General features: G+C 41.7%; 1 protein-coding gene across 4 annotated transcripts in view; it reads left to right on the forward strand.

The window, feature by feature from the left end:
* TRAF3IP1 (TRAF3 interacting protein 1) overlaps positions 1-20,932 on the forward strand; it is a 45,587-nt gene extending 24,655 nt beyond the window's left edge. For all 4 annotated transcript variants that reach the window (XM_040604470.1, XM_040604471.1, XM_040604472.1 and 1 more), the window contains 7 exons: positions 3,672-3,762; positions 4,530-4,613; positions 5,211-5,331; positions 5,493-5,529; positions 6,373-6,449; positions 17,557-17,780; positions 20,500-20,932. In XM_040604470.1, coding sequence (XP_040460404.1) covers positions 3,672-3,762; positions 4,530-4,613; positions 5,211-5,331; positions 5,493-5,529; positions 6,373-6,449; positions 17,557-17,780; positions 20,500-20,665 — 800 coding nt within the window. In that variant the 3' untranslated portion in view covers positions 20,666-20,932. The remainder of the gene's footprint in view (positions 1-3,671; positions 3,763-4,529; positions 4,614-5,210; positions 5,332-5,492; positions 5,530-6,372; positions 6,450-17,556; positions 17,781-20,499) is intronic.
* The last annotated feature ends 441 nt before the right edge of the window (positions 20,933-21,373 follow it).

Here is a 21,373-nt window from a genome sequence, read left to right on the forward strand (position 1 = left end):
CTCATGTGGTGTCAGTGCCACTTCACCCTCGCAGAAGGGTTTAGGAAACTACTGAAACTGTTTAGTTTGTCACTGCATCCCATCCTGGAAATTGGTCCTTGCAAGATGCTTAGGCACTGTCTTGTTTGCTTCTGTAGCTGGTGCATGGTAGGTTTTGGTTGGCTAATTGTGCATTAGATTTATACTCCAGTGGAATTAAATGGAAACTGAGCATTGAAACTACTTGAAAATCACAGTTGCTGCCCTTCCGTAACTCCAAACCTACCTTTGGAGTAGGTTAGTCAGAAAAGAGCTAGAGATATTTCTTCCACAAGGTTTTCAAGGGTTTAGGGGGTACTTGGGACTACTTAAAAAAAAAAAGTATTGCATTCTGTGAACTGCTTCTGAATTTCTGGACTGGGTAGACTCCTTTGAGGGGTGAGCAGTCCTTGTGCTTTCCTAGTTCAAAGTAGATTGTCATGGCTTTGCCTCTCAAATCTGTTGCACAGGTTTATAGAATTCACCTTTTACACATCTCATTTAACTTTCAGGAGTGTCTACTCAGCTGTTATGTCAAGGCAAACATTTTGAACCTCCAGTGTCTTTTGACTTTAAAGAAAAGTTTTGTGTCTGATGAGTGTGTTCAGCTTAGAGACAAGAAGATTGATGTCTTTAGCACGGAAGCGTGAGTTTGTTGGAAATGCTCCCTAATGTGCTCGTCTCTGTTCTCCCAGCTCCAGTAGTAGTTCCTAAGTAAGAAGCTGGCTGTAGTTGTCAGCTTCATGCCTAACTTGCTCAGATGATTGTTGAAGAATGGATGTATGTATTTGTTATTTCCAGGTGAATTTGCCGGTTTCTCAGAAACATTACAGTGAGAGCACTGAACATACCAAAGATAGTTAAAAACTTCTAGTAGAAAAACCAGTGCTTTTTTATAAATAAAGCACTTCTCTACTTGAGAGCCTTTTTGCTTTTATGCTATGTATTAAAGAATTTTTAAACTGTAACAAAATATAATCAAGTTGTGTTTGAATACTTTGATTAGACTTTATCCAAGTATTTCTATTTAAGAGAGTATCAAAAAGCCATCTATGAAAGTGCTTTGGGTTAAGTTTTTAAAAAAAGAAGTGTCATAGTTTCTGAGCGCTTTATTGGGTTCTAACTTGAGTATAAGCAGAACCTGTGGGGAATTTTTTGAGATATATTACAGGTAATTATTGCATCAACCAGATTAATAAAAGGTACACTTTCCCTTGTCTTAATGTCAGCACATTACTTTGTTTCCCTCCTCCTATTGTTGCATTTCTGGCTTCTGTTCATGCTAAAAGTGATCCACAAAACCTTTCCTCGAATAACTGGATAATTAGGACAGTAATTGTGAATCTGGAAATCTGCTGTATCGGAGGTCCCTTCGATACATCTCTTGGTTTGCTCTGTGCAGGTGCCACAGCACTGTGCTGTGATGCTGTCATTGCTCTGTCCCCACTGGTGCTGTGGGGCTGGGATGAACCAGGGAAGTGAGATTTTTTGAGGTGCTCATTTTTTCACACAGAGTAGATGAATGCTTGGGGGACTCCTTGCAACTACTGATTATCTTGTGGGCAGCTGTTACGTCAGCGTGGTGCACATTGGGACATAGTGAGAGCAGAAAATCAGCCGAGACCTTGATTATGGCTGATAACTGTGCCAAAAGCTAAATGTCTTCAGCAGGCATCCCTCCTTGCTTAATGGTAGCTCTTTCTTTGAGAACACAAACAGTGGTTCTTGCAGGTGTTGTTTACTGGGAGCTGGGTGGATATGAAGGCAAGGGAGGACTGTGCATCCCATAAAACTGCAGAAACCTGCTGTGCCAAAGGTCAGTGATGGCTTTCCAGTGTGAGAAGTGAAGCTGTACTATTGACAGACTGAATGTAACACAAAAACTTAAAAATCCTGGATGCGCTCACGCCTCTCCCCAGCCCATCTGCGTAAGGGCTGCTGAAGAGTGCTTAGTTGAGTCTGGGTACCCAGCACACCCACGGTCACCAGTGGGCTGTTTTGGCTCCTGTGACTGCATATGCGGGCGCCAAGTAGAGTCTTTATGCAAAATCAAATAATTTAAGGACGAGCAGACCTCTAGTTTTTATTTCTCTGTACTTCTGGAATCTCCATCATGTGGGAAAATGCCTTTCACTGTCTGGAAGGAGAATTTTGAAATCTCTTATCGCATCCGTGGGGCAGGGATGCTAAATCAGGTACCCAGGGAATCACAAGAAGCTCCTGGTACAGCCAGCGACAGAGCACAGCTTTCGGGCCTGGCTTGGTCTTACCATGGGGATGCTCCAGCTGGTGTCCCAACCATTGTAGGGCTGGTTGATGGCTGGTGGTTGTTCCTGTACCAGGAAGACTGAGGGAGAGCTTCACCCAGCACTTAGGGTTGTTAAGTGTATTTACCTGGCTTCCTTAACGTTCTCCGGTGGACCATATGTAAAACAAACACCCTGTATAAAAACACAGCATATGTACTGGTCAGTAGCCTTAAATGAGAAGGATGGCTGTTCAGAGAATATGCACAAACCCACTGGGAAAGTGGAATGCAACTGGGAAGGATACATGCATTTCTTTGCCTAAATTTGGGCTAGTAAAAGCCCAGCTGCCTTGGCCTTTTTTCTGGCAATGGTGCCATTTGTTGGTGATTTCGGAGAAGGATGCTGCAGTGGGCCATAGCGTTAGAGCAGCCCTTTGTGTGTGTGCCATTACATGGGAGAAATGCTGACTGACAGGTTACTCATCTGAGCAAGCTTTCTAGATGGAATTCAAAAACACTGAATGCTTTTTACCTACCAAAATGATTTGTGGAAATGCTAAAGCAGAAAGTGGTGAGTGATTTCCGTAATTCTGCACAGTTAGATTGTCAAGGCAAAGACGTCATGCATCTTGTTCTCTGCCATTACAGAGAACGGTCGACCTGAGCTTGGCAGGTGTGTGTTCCTGCTGTTGACTGGACTGGACTGGTCAGAGTAACTCGGTGGGAAACCTATCAACTGGGAAGGTGTGGTTAAACTGGTTCTGTCTGAGTTAAATTGCAAATGGGGTCAACCCTATGGAGAGCATAACTGGTGGGTTACAGAAGAAGCCCTCATCCTTAAATCATCTAATCCTTGATTTTGAAAGGATGGACAGATGGAGGTCAGCCCGTCCAAACCCCTGCTCAAATCTGGGTCAACTAAGAATACCGGTAGAGGAAAATGAGTTGTTAAGGTAAACAAAAGAAAGGTTTTAAAAAAACAACACAGCACAGACAATATAGGTTTTTTAATATGGTTTTTCCTGTTACAATTTTGTATAACGAGGAACTTGAAATATTGCAAATGTTACCATGCAACTATGAAAGATTTGAGATGATCTCATTTTCATAGATGAGGGAAATTCATAAGATTAAGAAGCAAATAAAAAATAGAACCATTTTACATGCTTTTTCAGTGTCCCTTTTGAATTGTGAATGCCTCAAGGTGTTTAAAAACTGGAATTTCACAAGATATTAACTTCAATAAAAGCTTATAGAATTTTATTTTTAATTTTAAAAGTTTGTCATGTGATGTTATTTCATGAGCACATGTTCAATTATAGTGCTGATAAGATTCAAAATACTGTCAAAAGTTAGACTTGCCTTGCCCTGCTAAGCCATAATTTATGTTTGTTTTGTTTGATAGAAGGAGAAACAGAGAATGTAGCTGCTGAAAAACCTGCAGTATCTGAAAACGGTGAAGTGCTTAATGATATTCCACCTCAGCCTATCCAAAGGTTTGTTCCTGTCCTTTATTCTGTTTGAATCAAACTATGATGTGTCTAGAGGTAATACAGTCAGGCCATTTGAAAAGTGTAAGGAAACTTGGAGCAGTACGCTTCTTCTAGTGGTACCAGATAATAAATACTATCCCACGTATGGTTCCCCTTTATTCACTTTCATTTCCTTCTATAAAGAAAACTTGAACATAGTGAAATGTTTTGGACTTACTTTCTTAATCCATAAAGTGCTTCGATGTAATGTTATTAAAATATGAGGGACGTGTGGAGAGTAATGAGAAGAAGGTTGCATTACATATGTGCATTTCATAAGCATGGTGTTACGGATAAGATGAACTTGCCTTTTGAATCCCCATTTAGTTTTTCATTGCCCAGGGAAGGCTTCTGTAATTGCATCACTTGTGAAAATATTTTTTTTTTTCAGTTTACATTGCAGTGTGTACTATCACTGCTAAATTTATTATTAATGATAAATAACTGCTGCATACGTGTTATTTTTTTTTAGTGAGACAAATCAAGATATGGATTTACATGGAATCATAGTGGGTTTTTGTTTTAGGACACACTGTCTAGATTTTCATAGACTCCTAGGACGGCAAATACTGTGATAATCGCTATTGCAATTGAATTGCATATTGGGGATGTCTTCAGTGTTGTTATTGACTGATTTACTTAGCTCGCGTGTGTGTACACGTCTGCTCCTTTGGAGGACACGTGAGGCTTCTTTTTATAGTATACATGAAAAAGCATCTTTGTTATTGCAGACGTATTCCCCGTCCTAGCAGTGCCCGGCCAGCACCGCCCCGAGTAAAACGTCAAGAAAGTGTGGAGGCCTTGCTTCCAGAAAGGTGAGGAATGTGGGAGATGTGAAGCAGATGTTTCCAGCTCTTGTGCCATGCTGTTCTCAGGTCTTCTGTGCCTTACCTGCCGCTGAGCGGCTTTAAGACTGCTGACCTCACTGCTCATTGCTTCAGACTGGAAAAGTCAAGCCTGTTTTGTTGTTTCTGCAAGTCCAGTGTGTTATCTAAAAGTTACGGTTGGTAGCCATATCTGGAAGTTCAAAAATGTGACTTAACTTTTTTGCCTTTGGGAGCTCTGAAACAAATAAACGTAGAACAGTAAACATGCAGTGAATAGCTGGTGTCCAAAAAAGGCTGAAACAGCCATTTGAAACTATGAACAAAATGGCTTACTTGATCTCTGATAAGGGCCAGTCCCTGAAGTAGTATGTTTAGAAGGAAAATAAACATCCTTTTGCGGGAGAAGGATGGCTAACTGTTTTCAGAGTTGGGCAGTGAATGGAAATGACAGAATTTGATGTGCTTTTAGTTGGTGCTGCTTTATTTTATGGAAGGAAGGATACTGTTGTCTCTTCTATTCTGGATAGATTTTAATAGGTTTGGATGGTTCTTAATAGGTTTTCGTTTTTATTATGCCTCTTACAGGAGTGGTAGCGGTAAAATGGTCGCAAGCGTGATCATAGACCAGCAGATTTCCGATGATGATGATGACCAGTTTGTGGTGGAGGCAGCACCGCTGCTGCCAGAAATGCCAGATATGGAAACGGTCTGTTCATGTTACAAATTTATAGAACCTTTTCCCATAGTTTGTTTGTAATTTACTTGTTTAAGTAGCTTCTGGCTGAAAAATTTTGAATAGTTGTTTTGAATAGTATGTTATAGCAATGCCAGCGTTTTGCAACTAAAGATGTTTTCCTGCATCTGTAGGAGCCAGAAGTGGAGCTGGTTGAGGATCAAAAGCATGGTATGTTTGCTTTTATATACATTTATATATCCATAGAATAAAACCATGGGTTTAAACCAAATGCTGAACACTTAAAATGCTGAATAAAGCAGAAAAATACCTCCTGAGGGTAGGAGCTTGCAGCTTTTGCAAGAAAAACAGAAATTATTTATCAAATGTAGTCTTGTTTACTTGTGCAGCTGGATTTACACTGATGTTAAGTACAGATTTTCTATAAATCTTTAATGTCAGCAGGATTTAAAATTCTGCATAAAACTCATAAATTAAAGTTTCTTACAGTGTCAGGTACAGCTTGTCAGCTTTGACATATGAGATGGGATTGGCTGTTCAAGGCAAGTTATAGAAAAGCTTTTAGAAAAATTGATGGACCAGTTCTCAATAGCATTTATGCTTACTTGTGACCTCAGATCACTGATTCAGGGGCTTCCATTATGGTTGCACTGGATGTGGCTTAGGCAGATACACTTTGCATCCAAAAATTCCTCACAAAGGAATATCTATCTATATACCTACCATGTAGTTCCCGAATTCTTCCAAAGAGGGGTGCAAAGGAAAAGCCTTTGTGTTAATACAGCTCAGAGACCTGGTTCTCTACCAGGAATTGTTCAGTAACTGATACTGATGATACAGTTTGGTTTAGAGGATGTTGGAGAAAAAAGATCGAATAACAAATACCTTCTATCTCAATAATTAAAATACATAATAAAATGCTGTTCATATTGCTCTAAAAATTGTTTACATTAAAAAAAATATTAAGCAGTTGGTTTTGATTTTATTGTCTGAATGTTTAAAACAACATTTTAGTGCCAACCAATGCTGAGAATTATACTGATTTTCCAACAGGTGGGCTTGTAAAAAGAATCCTAGAAACGAAGAAAGATTATGAGGCATCACAGAAATCGTCAAAGACAACAGAGAGGGTAAGATGGTAATGGCCTTCAAAGAACTGTGACTATTAAATATTATAATCAAGACCTTTTTCTATGGCTCAAATGTGGTTTTTTTTTTCTATTTATGATCAAGATTTCCTCCTTGATGTCTTATGCTGCTTTTGTTCTCCATTAGTCTGTCAGATGTCTTAAGGTTGTCTGAGCCAGTTCCTTTATATGAGATTTCAATGCTTGCTTTAGGGGACCCTGACAGCGGCTGGACAGAAGGCGCCGGCTCGACAGAAGGGCTTGCTGAGTACATGGTAGAATTTTGGGGAGGGCGAGGGAAGAATGACATGTTGAAAGATTATTTTTTTCTCTTGAAATCAATGAAGTGGCTGCTGCTATTAATTCTGACGGTAAAGGAATGATGGACTTGGCAGTGCTGGGTTAACGGTTGGAGTTTATGATCTTAAAGGTCTTTTCCACCCTAAATGATTCTGTGATTCTGTGTTGTTACTTTCTCTGTACAGTGCGCTCCCTTTCACAAAATTTTTGTGGTTTGAAGGGTTTTTTTTTTTTAGTATTTTAGTACAAATTTTCAGGGAGCCTTCTTTAGCCTATTCTTTTGTTTTCCAGAACAAAGTCTGCTGATTTCAGCCTTGCCCTAGATGTAGTAGGACATGCTGTGCGTTTGCACAGCTGCACCATTATTGTTTCAATTTTACTTGTGTTCTGGGCATTTGAAGAGCAGTATCCTATTGCCCAGCAGTCATTATCATTGTCTAAAAAAAAAAAAAAGATCTCTGGTACAGTTAACCGTGTAATGTATGTCTATATTTTGTTTCACTAGTAACATCCTAGCTTACCCCAGCATTCAGGTCTGAATCTATGAAATGATTTGATTTTTTTCCACAATCAGTAGTTAGGAATGGGAAAGAAATTTTGCTTGTAGCTGGGTTTCCTTGTTGGTTTTTGTTGTCTTGATCACTTGCAGAAGGTCTAGAAAGGGTCTAGCAGTGATCACAAACCCAAAGCAAAAAGTTTACCCCCCTAGTTTCAGTGTCTTTCTGTCACAGCTGGAGAGGTCTTGTTATTTCACAGCCCTGCAGAGCTCATGTTACAAGAAGCAGCAAAAGGCAGAGCATTTAGATGGGCTTTTCTGATCCACTGGCCCTTTGGAAAGTTTCTAAATCACTAAGCTAGTTTGATGCGCTGGTGAGGAGGCACTGAGGAATGCATTGCAGGGTGCTGTTATAAAAATACAGGCAGGTATGTAATGTTTTGGAAAGGCGAGTGCTTTTTATGGACTCTTAGATCTTCAATTCCAATCACATCATATTTATTTTTTTTGAATGTTCATTCAGTATTGTAGTTTTTTATTACCAATATCCTTTTTCAGGAATGATCTGTAATTTGTCATTCTGTTTTAAGACGCTGCAACTCAGACCTAGAGAGCGCAGCTTTTCACAGAGCATCAAGCTCTTTCAAAAAGCTGTCGGAAATCAGTGATTTCTGAAGCATTGACCACTTGACTGCCTCTTTTGGCTTTATCAGCTATAGTAATTTGGAAATGAGTAATGATATTATGATAGGTTATGAGCAAAGTGTACAGCAGAAAAAAAAGTCGCTGAGGGGCTAAAACCATAGTAGACAGTAGAATGTTTTTAAAAAATGGTCCTTCCTAGAACTTGTATAACTTTTGTTGCAGATTGTAGAGGTGGTTACAAAGGGACACGGTGTTGAATTTTGGGAGGGTAAAATCAACAGTTCTCTCCTCTTAAACAGAGATACCTCCATATGCTTTCATGTCCAGGGGTAACGGGTTATGCTGCTACACATCCTGCTTTTCATTTCTTCCCCAGCACACTGAGAAAGCTGGGATGGCAGATCAGACTCCAGGGGCAGTATCTCCCTCCCTGAAGTTTGGGACTGTCTGAGCTACAGGCCTCCTTGCCTGGAAGAAAACTCCTTTCATGTATTGCAGAGGCTGAGGTTAATGAAGAAAATGAATCCTTAAAACAGGAAAGCACCTTTAGTTTCCGGCTCATAAACGGTTATGAGTAGTTACAGCTTTGCCCAGCTTGCTGAATTACCGTTTCTTATAAACGTGCAGCTTGTAGCGTCTGTGTGCTGATCACTGAAACACGGCTGGCTATGGCCAATGAATACGTCTGATGTGAAAATGTGCCTTTTTGAATAAGTTCTGTCATTACCTAACTGGTTGGAGCAACGAAGGGGTAAAAGTTGCCATTGCTGTTTATGCAGTAGCTCTAAAGCTGGTTGCTGGAGTGGTGCTGAGCTGGCACCGGTGCGGAGGCGCGATCCAGCTGCTCCTGTTCCCGGTTTTATTACTAGGTGGTGCTGTTGGACCAGCAGTCTCGAGACCAAGTTTGGGAGCAGCATTAGCAGTTCATTTATTAATGTCTTCCACCGGTACATGATTGCGCTGTAGGCTGTGCTGGTTGGTGGTGTGACCTGTCAGCTTACGCACTGGGCATAGAAAGGGACAGTGGGGAAGGGTTTACAAAATTGCATAGGTTTCATGCTCGGGAAGCTTCCTCTCGTGTCAGTGCTAAATTTTCTGGGGTGTTTGTTCTGAATAAGAGCAATTAAAACTATTCCCTTTTAACCCCTTAGATTTTTGTAAATGCACGTGGACAATGGTGTCCTTCTACAATAACCATTTAGTCCTGGCGCCTGTTTTCAGTCTCTAAAACATTCATTCAGTCCTTGTTTGTCTTTTGTTGGATCTTTTGAAGCACTGATCTGCGTTAGCAGCACTGATAATAGACAACTAATTCTGGAAAAAAACGTGCTGACTTCCTAGTCCATCACGTGAAAACTTGCATACAATGCTAAGCTCCTGGAATATCATCTGATCTCATATCCAAGCAGCTGGCTGCTACTGCAGTAGGTTTCTTTGCTGCTACTGCTTTTCAAATTATGTTGTTGAAGTCGTTGCAATCCAGAGAGGAGAAGCGTGGTTTTCCTGACAGCGGGGGGGGGAGGGGGGGGAATCAATGGAAAAGATGATTAAAAGTGCTCAGAGTTGGTGACTGGGACTTGATAGATGTAGTTAAGAAAACATGAGCTGGAGACATTGCTGAATCCTGGGAATTTATTTTAGGGGATAGAGACACTGTGATGCAGGAGACAGTAAAAGTAAAAAATACATTTCCAACGTGGCATTGCCTCTGGGAATATTTCAGGGACCAAGTAGGCGGAGGGTGGCAGGTGGAGGTCTGGCATGCTCATGTCACCCTAGCATTGTGAACTTGCCTCCCATCTGAGGGATGTTCCTAACGTCAGGAGGAAGGCAGTGGCAAGATATTTTGTCTTGTGAGACTGCAGACCAGCAGTTCTGGGAGGAATAGTTACTGGTCTGTGAAATCTCTTTGGAGAAAGACAGCAAAAGTAATTAAAAAGAAGGAAGCATTTCAAGTGGTTTATTCCTGCCAAGTGGTCTAGGCAGGCAAGGGGAACCATGTCCCGTTATGTTGATGGGACTGCAAGAATGGGTCAGTGAACTCTGGCCAGCATGCTGTGTTCAAATGGCCGTGGGTTTTGTGCCAGGTCTAGCTCTGCAGTCTGCTGGGAAGCAGTATCAGTCTGGGATTTGACCATTTCTCCCCAGACTGTCAGTTTTCTTATTTAATTTGTTTTCCATCAAACTCTCCAGAAGAAATATCTTCTACATCAGTATGCAACTGTATTCCAAAATGTATTAGGCATTGAGAGTAAAATGTAATTGTACTTCGGTATTTTGGAGTAAGGTAACCAGAAGTCCAGCGAAAATTTGAAAAAGTACTTGCTTTGGGAAATTACGTCTGATGAAATGATGGTTATCCTTGTGTCCATCAGTAAGAATGTTCATCTTCCATCGTTTCGTTGAACTATTTAAGACATAAAAAGTAAATGAAATATTTTCCCAGTTATATTCATTAGTCGTTATTAAGCCTTGTTCTTCTGCCAGTTGGGAAAATGAAGGGAGAAAAAAATACGTTTGTACTCTTAAGTGCTAGAACTTTTGGGTAGTACTTTAGTAAGTCCAGTATTCAGCAAGAAAATGATCAATGGATCTAGCTGATTTATTGTGGATTAATCAACTAGAAATTAGGTGAAGTTGTTTAGAATTAATACTTAGTCCAAATGTAACACTGGTGAACTCTTGGGGATGTTTCACACCTTTACTTCTAACTTCTGATTGCCGAGGAGCATTTATTTGTGTTAAAAGGTTTCAGAGGAATGCTTTTATGTGCTGTGTCTCCCAAACATGCATTTGCTTTTTAAGAAGTTTTAATAAAGAAAAAGAGAAAAGGAAAGAAGACTGGGACTTTCATCATGTAGGTTTTGCATGTGCAGAAACTTAAAATAATATACACAATTTTCAGGTCAAACAAAGAGGTCACTCTGGAAATACACAACATTTTTGCTGCCTTGATTAGTTCTGTTCAGCCTAACAAATTCCTAAAAAGACTTCCTAAATGTATTTGTTTAGAATCTAACTCTCTAATGTTAAACAGAGAAAGAAACAGATGTTACATTTTGTATTCCACTTCATTTATTTGATGTGTGGAAAATGTAGGCAGGTTATTAAATAGTTTAAGCAAGTGGGATCGCAGAATTCCCATCTTTGCACTACCAAATACAGTTCACGAGCTTCAGAAAAGCAGCAGCTTTGAGGTTTCTGCAAGGAACAAGTGATATTAAATAGCTTAGCACCTGGGTAATATTAAATTTAATTACAAATGTGATAAATTAAGTATGTACTTGTAAGCTTAGAACAAATACAATCATTGCTGATTTTGTTTAAAGTTCTTCAGGTCATTGATTTTTGTATTAATCCATCAGCTGCATGACATTGGGTGTCTCCTCCAGTCAATGCAATTAGTTAACATGTCACGTTAACCAGATGTATTCATATATCCCGCCATTTAAGTATTTTGAAGGGCTCACCACCCAAGACCACAGCTTCTCAGCATCCTGCCAGCGTAGTATGTCATGAGAAATGCTGACAGTAAAATTTAGTAGGAGTTACCTGCAGAAGGGCTTTCACCTTTGTGTGACAGCTCTGTTCATGGCGATGTGACGTTAATGCAGTCATCCGAATAAAGCTGCAGTGACAAAGTTTTGCTGCAAGCGTGCAATTCCCGGAAAATCAGAACTGTACCCAGCGGACAAGCACCACAGGAGCTTAAATTGAATGAGTGTATGCTTGAGTGTCCTTGTTATGCTACTGCCGACTCTCAGAAAAAAAACCGTGGCCCCCAAGTAATTGCATTACAAGCTGTGAACACAGGAACAGGATTTTTGTCACCCTTGTGATATTCCTGGTATCATGGCTCCTTTGCTGTGGCCTTTGTGCACAAAAGCACAAAATGTTCTCTCCGGTGGGTGCAGTATAAATACAACATGAGACAGCAGATGGATACGTTAAACAGAAAGGATATATAAAAGTGCAGTGGGACAGCTGTGATTTCCATCCCTCAGAGAGGATGCAGTGCATCAGCTATGTAGCAGTGGTGTGTTGTAGGACACAGTACAGGTGACTTTCATATGTTTCAAGAGCTTATCAGTGGATTTGGCTGGAGTATACATTGGTGTGAAGGCAGTTGTTTTAACACAAGGAACAAATTTATTGCAAATGCTTTTTGAACAGGAAAGAAGCTGCTTTTTCAACAGGACATGGTCCTGGACCCAGAGTTTCAGCACTGTGAGCAGAAGAGGAAAGCTGGGGAGGACTGGCACCCAGTATGCCATTATGGCTGAATTAATACTTTCTGCTATCATTAATTACCGCTAGAGTTGTCTCTTGGCATGTGTGTGGTCAGACCCATAGGATTCTGCTTAGCGTGCTGAATGCTGCACCAAACACATAAGGTTTTATGAACTGCCTTCTCCCCAACACAGGCTGAGCGTGAAGCAAAGCAGACTGGCTCTGGGGGCTGAGCTGGGGTGTTTATGTACGTGTGAAAAGTGCAGCTCTTGTTAGAGGTATCAAATGTGAATGGGAGGGGGGGCAGGGGGAACCACCACCACCCTAAAAAAAAACCAACAAACCAACAACAAAAGCCAAACAAATAAATTTGCATCCTTTAAAGAGCTATCCTTTTATTTTCTTTTGGTGCCTTGGAACTGAGAGGCAGGTCAAACTGCTAAATCTAATGGTAAAGAACATTATGTCTCCTATTCCTTGGCCTGTTACTGAACTCGGTACCTGGCATAAGCAGAAAAAGCATCCTGTTCATTTGAAATGATTTAACATTACTGTTTTCCCTGTGTTTCTGTGAAAGAGTTTCTTATGGTGATCCCTAGTGGATAGTTACAATCTACTTAAAATGCAGACTCTGTAAAAACCAGGAAAAGAAAACACCCTTTATGATCAAAAAATATTTTGTACAATAAAAAAAACCCACCTTGTTGTTTTTGCATTGAATGTATCAAAATTATTTGTCCAAAATGAAGTTTCTGTCCTGTCCTATAGAAAGAGGTAGGGGGGAAATGGTATAGCTCAATAAAACTATGATTATTGGGTCTGTTTTCGTAACGGGACATAATACAATAGTTAAAAGGGGCTGTAGAAACTATTAAGTGCTTGATGGATGTTTGTTATAATTTGATTCATATTTAAAAACTGTTAATTAAAAAAATTGAAAGAAAGGAGAAACTATAAAAGTAAGCAAATACTGTTTCTAGAAATAAATTTCAAAGGGGGGGGGGGGGGGGAGGAATTCGTATCACCTTTTTAGCTTAGTAGATGTTGGGTACTTCAAATGCCCTCAACAGCCCGGCTATCAGAAATGGATGTGTTGCAAGTGATCCATTTTTATGGAGCTGTGCACACTGCAATATTTATACTAATTGCTTTAGTGAGGGTAAATGAAACACAAGTAAATTCTGGTGGTTTCTGGTGCCCTGTTGATAATTTCCCCTTTATTGATGAAAAAGAAAATTCCTGCTTTTTAATTTCTCAGGTCCCTGCATCCGAGTCCACATTGTGTTCTGTTCACGTTGAGGTAATGGGAAAGGCAGACATTTTCCCAGGAATCCAAAATAAACATTTATCTTGGTGCCTTATGAAAAACATGAAGGAAGCGTGTTGGGCCTACAGAAGTGATAGAGTCTTTTATATGGGGATAATTTATTGATTCTTGGGCTTTTGTGAAAGGAGAGTTCATTGAGGTGTATGGCCTAATTAAATAGACTGGAACAATTCTGATTCTGGCATTTTTCTTAAAACTGAATATATCCTGTTACATGTTTGTGCAAAATGAGCAAAGGTGGCATTCAGGACTCTTACCACCCACGTTGCCTGTTGTAATAAACCATCTGCCATAATTTTTAGTGATTTAAAAAGCGTCCCATGTAGATTTTAACCCATAACTGTAACTATGAAACCGAGAACAGACAGTATGGCTTTTTTCACCCTTCATAATTGCTTCTAATCAACAATTATAATCAACAATAATCAGCTGGCAAAGCTTGAGTGTTTTATGGTGATAATTCTCTGTCCTGAGCTCAGCTTTCTGTAGGCTGCAGGAAAATGTAACATGGCATCTTGGTAGTGTAAGTGTTGGTGAAATGAAAGAAAAAAAATTGACGGTTATTTTTTAACTCGTGTGAGGAGGGACAACCTGTGCCAGCTGAGCTACTGCACCTTCAGATGTTGGGACATTTTTATTGGGAACTTGACATTTAAGTGCTTCTCCTTTAGAGACTTAACACTAAAACTTCTGCGTGTTCTTACACCACTTCAATATCACACATTGTGTTTGAAAGACAGAGGGTTTTTTTAACAAGCCTATTGATGTACCTGTTTTAATTCCAAGTAGAATTTAATAGATTTTTGGTGGTAGTCGTTTCGGTACTTGAAATTATTTTGGATGGGACAATATTTTGTCCTTTTTATATCAGTTTTGAACAATTCAACTACACAAAGAGTATGCTGGAGTTACAGGGACACTAAAATTATTTTTTAATACTTACTAATGCACTCTAAGGACATCTTCCCAGTTCATAGAAAATATACAACAGTGGTTTATTTCAGCTTCAGCTTTTTGAGCAGCTGTGTATTTTAGCATGGAATATTTCAAATTGTTAGTTGGATCTGTGTTTTATAGCATACAGTTCTGGTTTGCTTGTTTACTGAATTGTGGGTTTTTTGCTTTTTTATTTTTTGTTTTCGTACCATACTTGCTGGTGTTGAGAAGTGTAGCTGCTTGGACTGTCTGTGTATCAGGGAGGTCACACCAGAGAACGTAAAACATTGAACTCGGTATTTGGAAAACAAAAATGAAGCATTCCTCAAGTTTTCACACACGCAGCTGTATCCTCAGATGATGGACTGGCTGAGTCTTCTCGCTTCTGAGCTCGCCGTATTTGAAACAAATTCCTTCTCTCTTGGCTGTGGCTTCTTAAAATGGATGGCAGGGAGGAAAGCGGTAAAGGTTTGGTGCACTCGGGAGGAGAGGAAAGGCAAGGCCGTGGGACTTCTCCTTGGGAAGCTGTTGGATCTGACACAGCTCTGCTCTGCTGCCGAACTGAAGGTGATTGTCTTCATACAGCTAACTTCCCAATTACCCAGCAATGCCTGGTGCCAGGCATTAAGCTTTCCCTATGGCTTTGGTGGAGCGCAGCACGTAGCAAGGACTAGGAAAATAGAGTTAGGATAGAGGGCAAAGAGTTTTGGAACCCTGTGAGAGTGCAGATCTGCTCATACGTCTTTACTAGCTGCAGCGAGGCGGTGGGGCAAAAAAATATTTCCAGGAGAGAAACTCCTGTCGGCCTGAGATGTGCGCTGAGCCCTGGTACACGGATGGTGTGCCAGGCCCCTGTCGTGTGATCTGTGCCTTTAGGAAGCGTTGCCCTGGCTGCCCCTTCTCCAGGGAGCTGCAAGATCAACAGGGAGAGAGGCTGGACAACACTGATGGGAACTTGGTTGGCCACAGTGCTCAGACGCTGGCCAAGGAGGAGACCCAGGGGAGAAGATCTGCTCAACCCTAAGCAGCTGTGCTCGGAACGGGGGTGCTCACCCGCTCTCGGGGGACAAAATGGGTCAAGAAGCAGCGCTTTCATCTTTGCGTCGTAAAGGATAGCAAACACATGGATGGCTCCAGAAAGCATCTAAATAATGTGTTTTCTGTAATGTAGTATAATGAAACACCTGCTTCTGTGAGAGAGGTATGGGTCGAGTGAGAAGGAATTAAGATGAGTGTTATTTTTAACAGTTTAGCCAGCACTCGTGAACTGACTTAAGAAGCAAAGGTCACAAGTTCAGCAGCATTTGCCACTTCAGCCCAGGTCCTAATTAAACAACTTGAACATTATAAAATGGCAGTAAACTCAGAAGTCCCACAGTTTTCATGCACCACGTGTGTGGTAAAACACAAGCATTGGACGCAAGTAAATCTCAGCCTTCAAATCTTTTAGAAGTATTTTTCTAAAATATATAATATATATCTCTGAGTTCATCAGCAAGCCTAGGGCTGCTGAAATGTGTTTGGCAGTAGTCCCTGCTGCCTCCAAGCGCAGCTGAACAAACAGCCCGCAGCTCACACAGGAAGACAGGCCAAGGGGGCAGGAGGGGACAGCGCGGTAGATGTGGTGTCCCAGCGCGAGGGAAGCACACTGCCACCTCTGTGTTTGCTGAGCCGCGAGGAGCCCTGCTTAGGAATTGGTTGATCCTGCGGTTGGGGTGGTAGAGAAAGACCTTTCTAGTTTTCCGGCATACATTAAATGACCAAAATGACTTTAAAAAAAATTTACTTAAAACTTTGTGTGTCTTAAAGAAAAACTCGGGTTGGGAAGTTAACCTGTAGGGGTCTTGGAAAGAAAGAAAAAATTAGCTTCTTTTTCTTGATGGCGGAGAAAAAATCCAGTGGACTTTTCTTTTGTGATGATGGTTGTTTTCAGGGAAGGCTTTTCTGGAATGAGATTATTGCAGTGTGTTAGTTATGTGGCATCACTTTGCTATTTTTATGGCATCCTCTTGCTCTCCATGACTTTGCGCTTTAGCAAACACTTTCTCTGTATTTAACTTGCAGTAAGCTTGAAGGCTTCAGGAGATTGACCACAGAGACTCTGCTGGCTGCACATGAGGGAAGTGTGCACAAGACCAAATTATTTTTGAGTAGTGGAGTTTATTGAGGCCACATCTGCAGCCTGCATGATTTTACAACCACTGCTAACAGAAGTACAAGGCATGGAATAACCACCGTCTATTTTAGCTGTGCAGCTTGAAGTGCTATTATTAGGACCAGCATTAGGAGCTGGAAATCCAGATACAGTGGAGGGAGAGAAGCATCTTGAAAGGACTGATGAGAACTAAGAGGAGGCTGTGCCCTGCAGCATCCACCATGGCTCCCAAATAGCAGCAAAACACGGTGGCAAGCAAGTCCAATGGATGTTTATGGTGCAGTAGCCTATAACGTGGTGAGCGGAGGTGCTGCTTCTCCAAATTACTGCCTTTTGGAGTATCATCATCTTCCTCCAGAGTTTAACATGACCTTTTTTTCGTCATTGTTACACATTGTGACTTGCAGCATTACTGAGTAAATGCCAATCCACCGTGTCCTGCTGCAGGGCTGTGGCGTGTCGCGGTGATGGATGGGTGTGTGATTTACACAGCGAACGCGGCGGCAGCCAGTGGCAGCGGCAGATTGATAGCAAAAGTGTTGTTGCTTATTACGCGTCTGTTGAGCTTCTGTTTAATAATGCCATGTTAAGCCACAGAAATTTCCCTTTCAATATATAGAAATAGGTTGAAGTAAACCATGACTGAATGTAAAAGAGGCTTCCCCCCTGATACACCCACTGCTTTGCGAAAGACCATGTTGAGAATGACAACATCAGTGAGATCATTTATGGGATCAAATACTAATTTTACTTTTGTGCACTTGTGTGACCTGACGAGCAATTCAACATCGCTGATGCTATTGCACAGTTTTGCAGCGGTGGTGACTTGCCTATGGCATGCTGTCTACTCATCTGTGTCTAGGCTGTTGCTTCGTTTCTTCTCTTTTGTTGCAGACTGCCATAAACACTTCTCCAGTTAGTTCACAGTTAGTCTCCAAAGCATTCTTTGTTCAGTATCTCATGAACAACAACTGTTTTCCCTAGTTTTGATGCTTTCCTTCTTATTCATCCTTCCTATTAGGAGAAGCCCTTTGTATCGGAAGCAGCTAGGAAGAAAGAGAGAGACTTGGTAGCCAAAGAAATTGAGAAGTTTCAGGTCTCTATTCAGACTCTGTGCCAGAGTGCCCTTACGCTTGGCAGGATCATGGATTACATTCAAGAAGACATGGATGCCATGAAGAACGAGTTGCAGATGTGGCGGCACGAGAACAGACAGCATGCAGAAGCTCTACAGAAAGAGCAAAGGTGAGTGTACTCAGGGAAAGTTTGGTTGGTATCTCGAGACAGATTTCTGAATTCAGGAGAGAGGAGAGTTTTACTCATTTTTCAAAGCAGATTCATCATCAGTCATTTTTGTGGTTTGGGGATTTTTTTTTTTGCAGTCTGGTTTTTTTTTTTTTTTTAAAGTGTTAAAATCTTAAGGTCTTTCCAGCTCAATTTCACATGATGTACATGACAGCGGAGATGCGAGTGGTTGTGTGATATGAGAGGGTTTGATTTGTTTCATTCTTTTCGCAAATATATAGGGAGCAATGGGGGAAGAGCTCAGTAAACAAAGTAGATGCTGAATCAGGTCTAGGAGTGGATTCCTAAAGCTCGACCTGCTCTCTTTGTGCCATTGAATTCGGTGTGTTCTGCAGTGGTGTTAATAACAGCTGTCATCTGTGCAAGGTTAAAAAAACAACATTGGAAAGCCAGGAGAGCAAAGGTGACATGCGCAATAGAAACAAGGAGGTCAAGCCTAGAAGCAGTTTCTTTGGCCTTACTTGTCTCACCAACGTGTGTTTATGCTCCTTGAAAACAGAACGTCACTTCCAGTTGTGTGTCTCTGATCTTAAACGTGAACTGGGTATTGATCCTCCTGGATTCGCAGTCAGCCTAGACAGACCTGCTGTTCCCTCAGTCCATGTGCTTCATTCATGCAGAAGCAAGTATGGGCGGTGTTCTTAGCTAAGTCCTATCTTGGTAGGTAGCAACGTGTTAAATGTCAGAAACTTACAGCTGCTGGCTTAGTCCACTGGCTAGGGTGGGAATCAGGGCTTTGGTTTGTACATAAAGTGTAACAATGTTAATTCCTTGCACTTATATAGCACCTTCTATCCCAAAACCTTGACAGGCTTCAAAAGTCTGGTTGGCCTCACAATGCAGCACCCCTGCAAAGAGAAAGGGAACAGTTGTTGGGCTGTATTTTGTGGTTGGAGGAACTGAGGTATTGCATCGCTCTCCTTTGTGCTGCACCTAGTGATAGGGAGCGAGTCTCGGGCCTTTCCCTGAGCATGTGTTTACTCAGAGGATCCACTTTGGCCTCGCCAAACAAGTCATTTACACTTTGGCTGGTTTCCCAGCACAGTGACTGTATGTGATCCGCTGGCTCCGTGTGTCCCCTGAGCTCCAGGCAGAGCTTACTAAGGACAAGGCTGTCTCCTTGGCAGTGGTGCAGAAAGACAGGGGGAGTGAGAAGAAAGAACTGCCCAGCTGATTTTGTTTGAAGATTTTTGTCAAACCGAGCTTTACAGCGGCTAGCTGTTCTGCGTGACACTGCAGGCAGGCTAGTGTCCCCTCGGCAGAGCCGCTTGGCTCCCTTTCACGAGCTCAGGCTGCCATAGCGTATCCCTGCCCTTCACAAGGGTTCGTATGCGGTCCTAATCAGATGGGTGTAGTGCTAGGGCATGTCCAATCCTTCAGGAAAGAATTACAGAGTATCAGACATGAAGATGACAATGCTTCCCATATGTACTGGAATTTGGATGCACGTCTTTGTTTTCTTTGCTTCTGTGAAAGACAATTTAATTTCCATTGGGGAAATGTTAGTGCAACTTCTAGTGATGTTTTTTGTGATTTATGCTAATGTGGTAGAAAGGAGGGGAAAACTAAATGATTTTGAGATGTGGACTTCAGCTAATGAGTCCTCAAAGTGACTGGGTAATTCGGAGTGACAGCAGGCTGGCTCAGCCTGTCGCTTCCCTGGCTGTTCAGTGTTCTGCAGATCAGCAAAGCGTCACAGAAGGGGGCACATTTGTTTTAAAGCCGAGCAGCCCTATTCACTTAAGATGCATCAGCCCACTTGTGGTTTATTAGCATAGGATTTATTAAATTTCCTATTAGTGTGGGATGGCCTGCCCTTGTCAGCATCTAGTGATGGGTCAGTTTTCATATACCTTGCCTCTTCTCAGATGTCTACCTGCTGGAGCTGGATGCTGCTGGTGGTTGTTGGTGTCTGGCTGCTGGCTTGCTGGTTTATTGGAGGAAGCTGCTGGTAGCAGGCCAGCAACCACCACAGCAGTTGCATTTGTTCCTCTCTGCCACGTGTGCTTCTCTCATTTAAGCTCTTGTGGTGAGGCCCAGAGGGATGGCTGTTACCGTGCGTATCATGGTAGGACCCACGGGCCCCTGTAAAAGGTGGGTGTCCTTAAAATCATAGAATAGTTGGGCTGGAAGGGACCTTAAAAGATGACCTAGTTCCACCCCCCCGCCACGGGCAGGGCCACCTTCCACCAGCCCAGGCTGCTCACAGCCCCATCCAGCCTGGCCTTGAACACTGCCGGGGATGGGGCAGCCATGGCTTCTCTGGTCCTTGCTGTGTTCTGTCCCATAAAGTCAGGTACTGCTTCATCCATGGGCCAGGTGGTTGCCGCTTTTGGCTGGATAAAATGAAAGAAGTGCTTGATGTATGCATAGTGCGGGGTGAAATAACTGCCAAGAGTTTTAGCAGGAAAGCTGGGTTAGCCAAGAAGTGAGGGTTTAGTGCCGAATTGTGGGTGATCTCTCTCAAACAATATTCTTCTCTGTTCGTGGTGTTAGCTTTGCCTTTGTGCTTCTTATTCAAAACCTTCTTTCAGGAAGGGTGGGCACAACTTAAATACTTTGCAGACTTTCAAGTATTGAATGTACTTTCTTGGAGGCTTAAGTAGCCTGAAGCAGCGTAATGTTTCCAATAACATTACACTCCTTGTGTCTCTTTCAGCATCACAGACAGTGCTGTAGAACCGTTAAAAGCTGATCTGGCTGAACTGGAACAGTTGATTAAAGACCAGCAGGACAAGATCTGTGCTGTAAAAGCTAATATTTTAAAGAACGAAGAAAAAATCCGGAGGATGGTTCTTAGCATAAACCTGTCTTCAAGAAGGTGAAGAGAGGAGAAGAAGAATTAAAAAAAAAAAAAAAAAAGCCTTGGGACTGACTGACACCTGACTGACATTCCTACCAAATAAAAACAAAATAGCGGGGAAAACTAAGATATGCCTTGTTTAGTTTTAAAATGTTTAGGGACCAGAAGGCTAAAAATTATGTAAAATCCTATTATTGCATTGATCTTTAGATGTTGATATTACCCAGGATAAAATGATACTCAGTTGAATGCTCAAGTTGCTGAGCTATTAAAAGAACTTGTTTGTTTAGATGTGAGCAGCCGTTACTCGATCACCAGGTCTTCACAGCCCTCTCCTCCCCGGCCTGTTGCGCAGTTTCCAAGCTGTGTCTCTCTACATCTCCTTGTCTTCATTTCCGCTGAGGTTACTTTTGAACATGCTGTCACGGAACATGGGTATTAGATGCGTCTTTTGCCCCCTTAAAAAAATGTTCCAAACCCCTGCAGATCCAGATGGTTCCTGAATCCAGTTTGTTATTAACGGGGAAAATTATCTACAAAACAATGCCACAGGATCAAGAAGTAAAGCCTTGTGTAACCTGCAGTTCTTTGCATCATTGCAGAGATTACGTCATGTTTTCAGAGCTATCGGGAATCTTATTAGAAACAACAGAAAATGCAGCACAAGCATCACCATGTAAGGGAGCTGAAGTATTTTATCTGCGCAGGTGTTAATTCCATTTTTATTGCA

The sequence above is a fragment of the Falco naumanni genome, chromosome 8 (genome assembly GCF_017639655.2).
Source record: "Falco naumanni isolate bFalNau1 chromosome 8, bFalNau1.pat, whole genome shotgun sequence".
In the NCBI taxonomy this organism is placed as follows: domain Eukaryota; kingdom Metazoa; phylum Chordata; class Aves; order Falconiformes; family Falconidae; genus Falco; species Falco naumanni.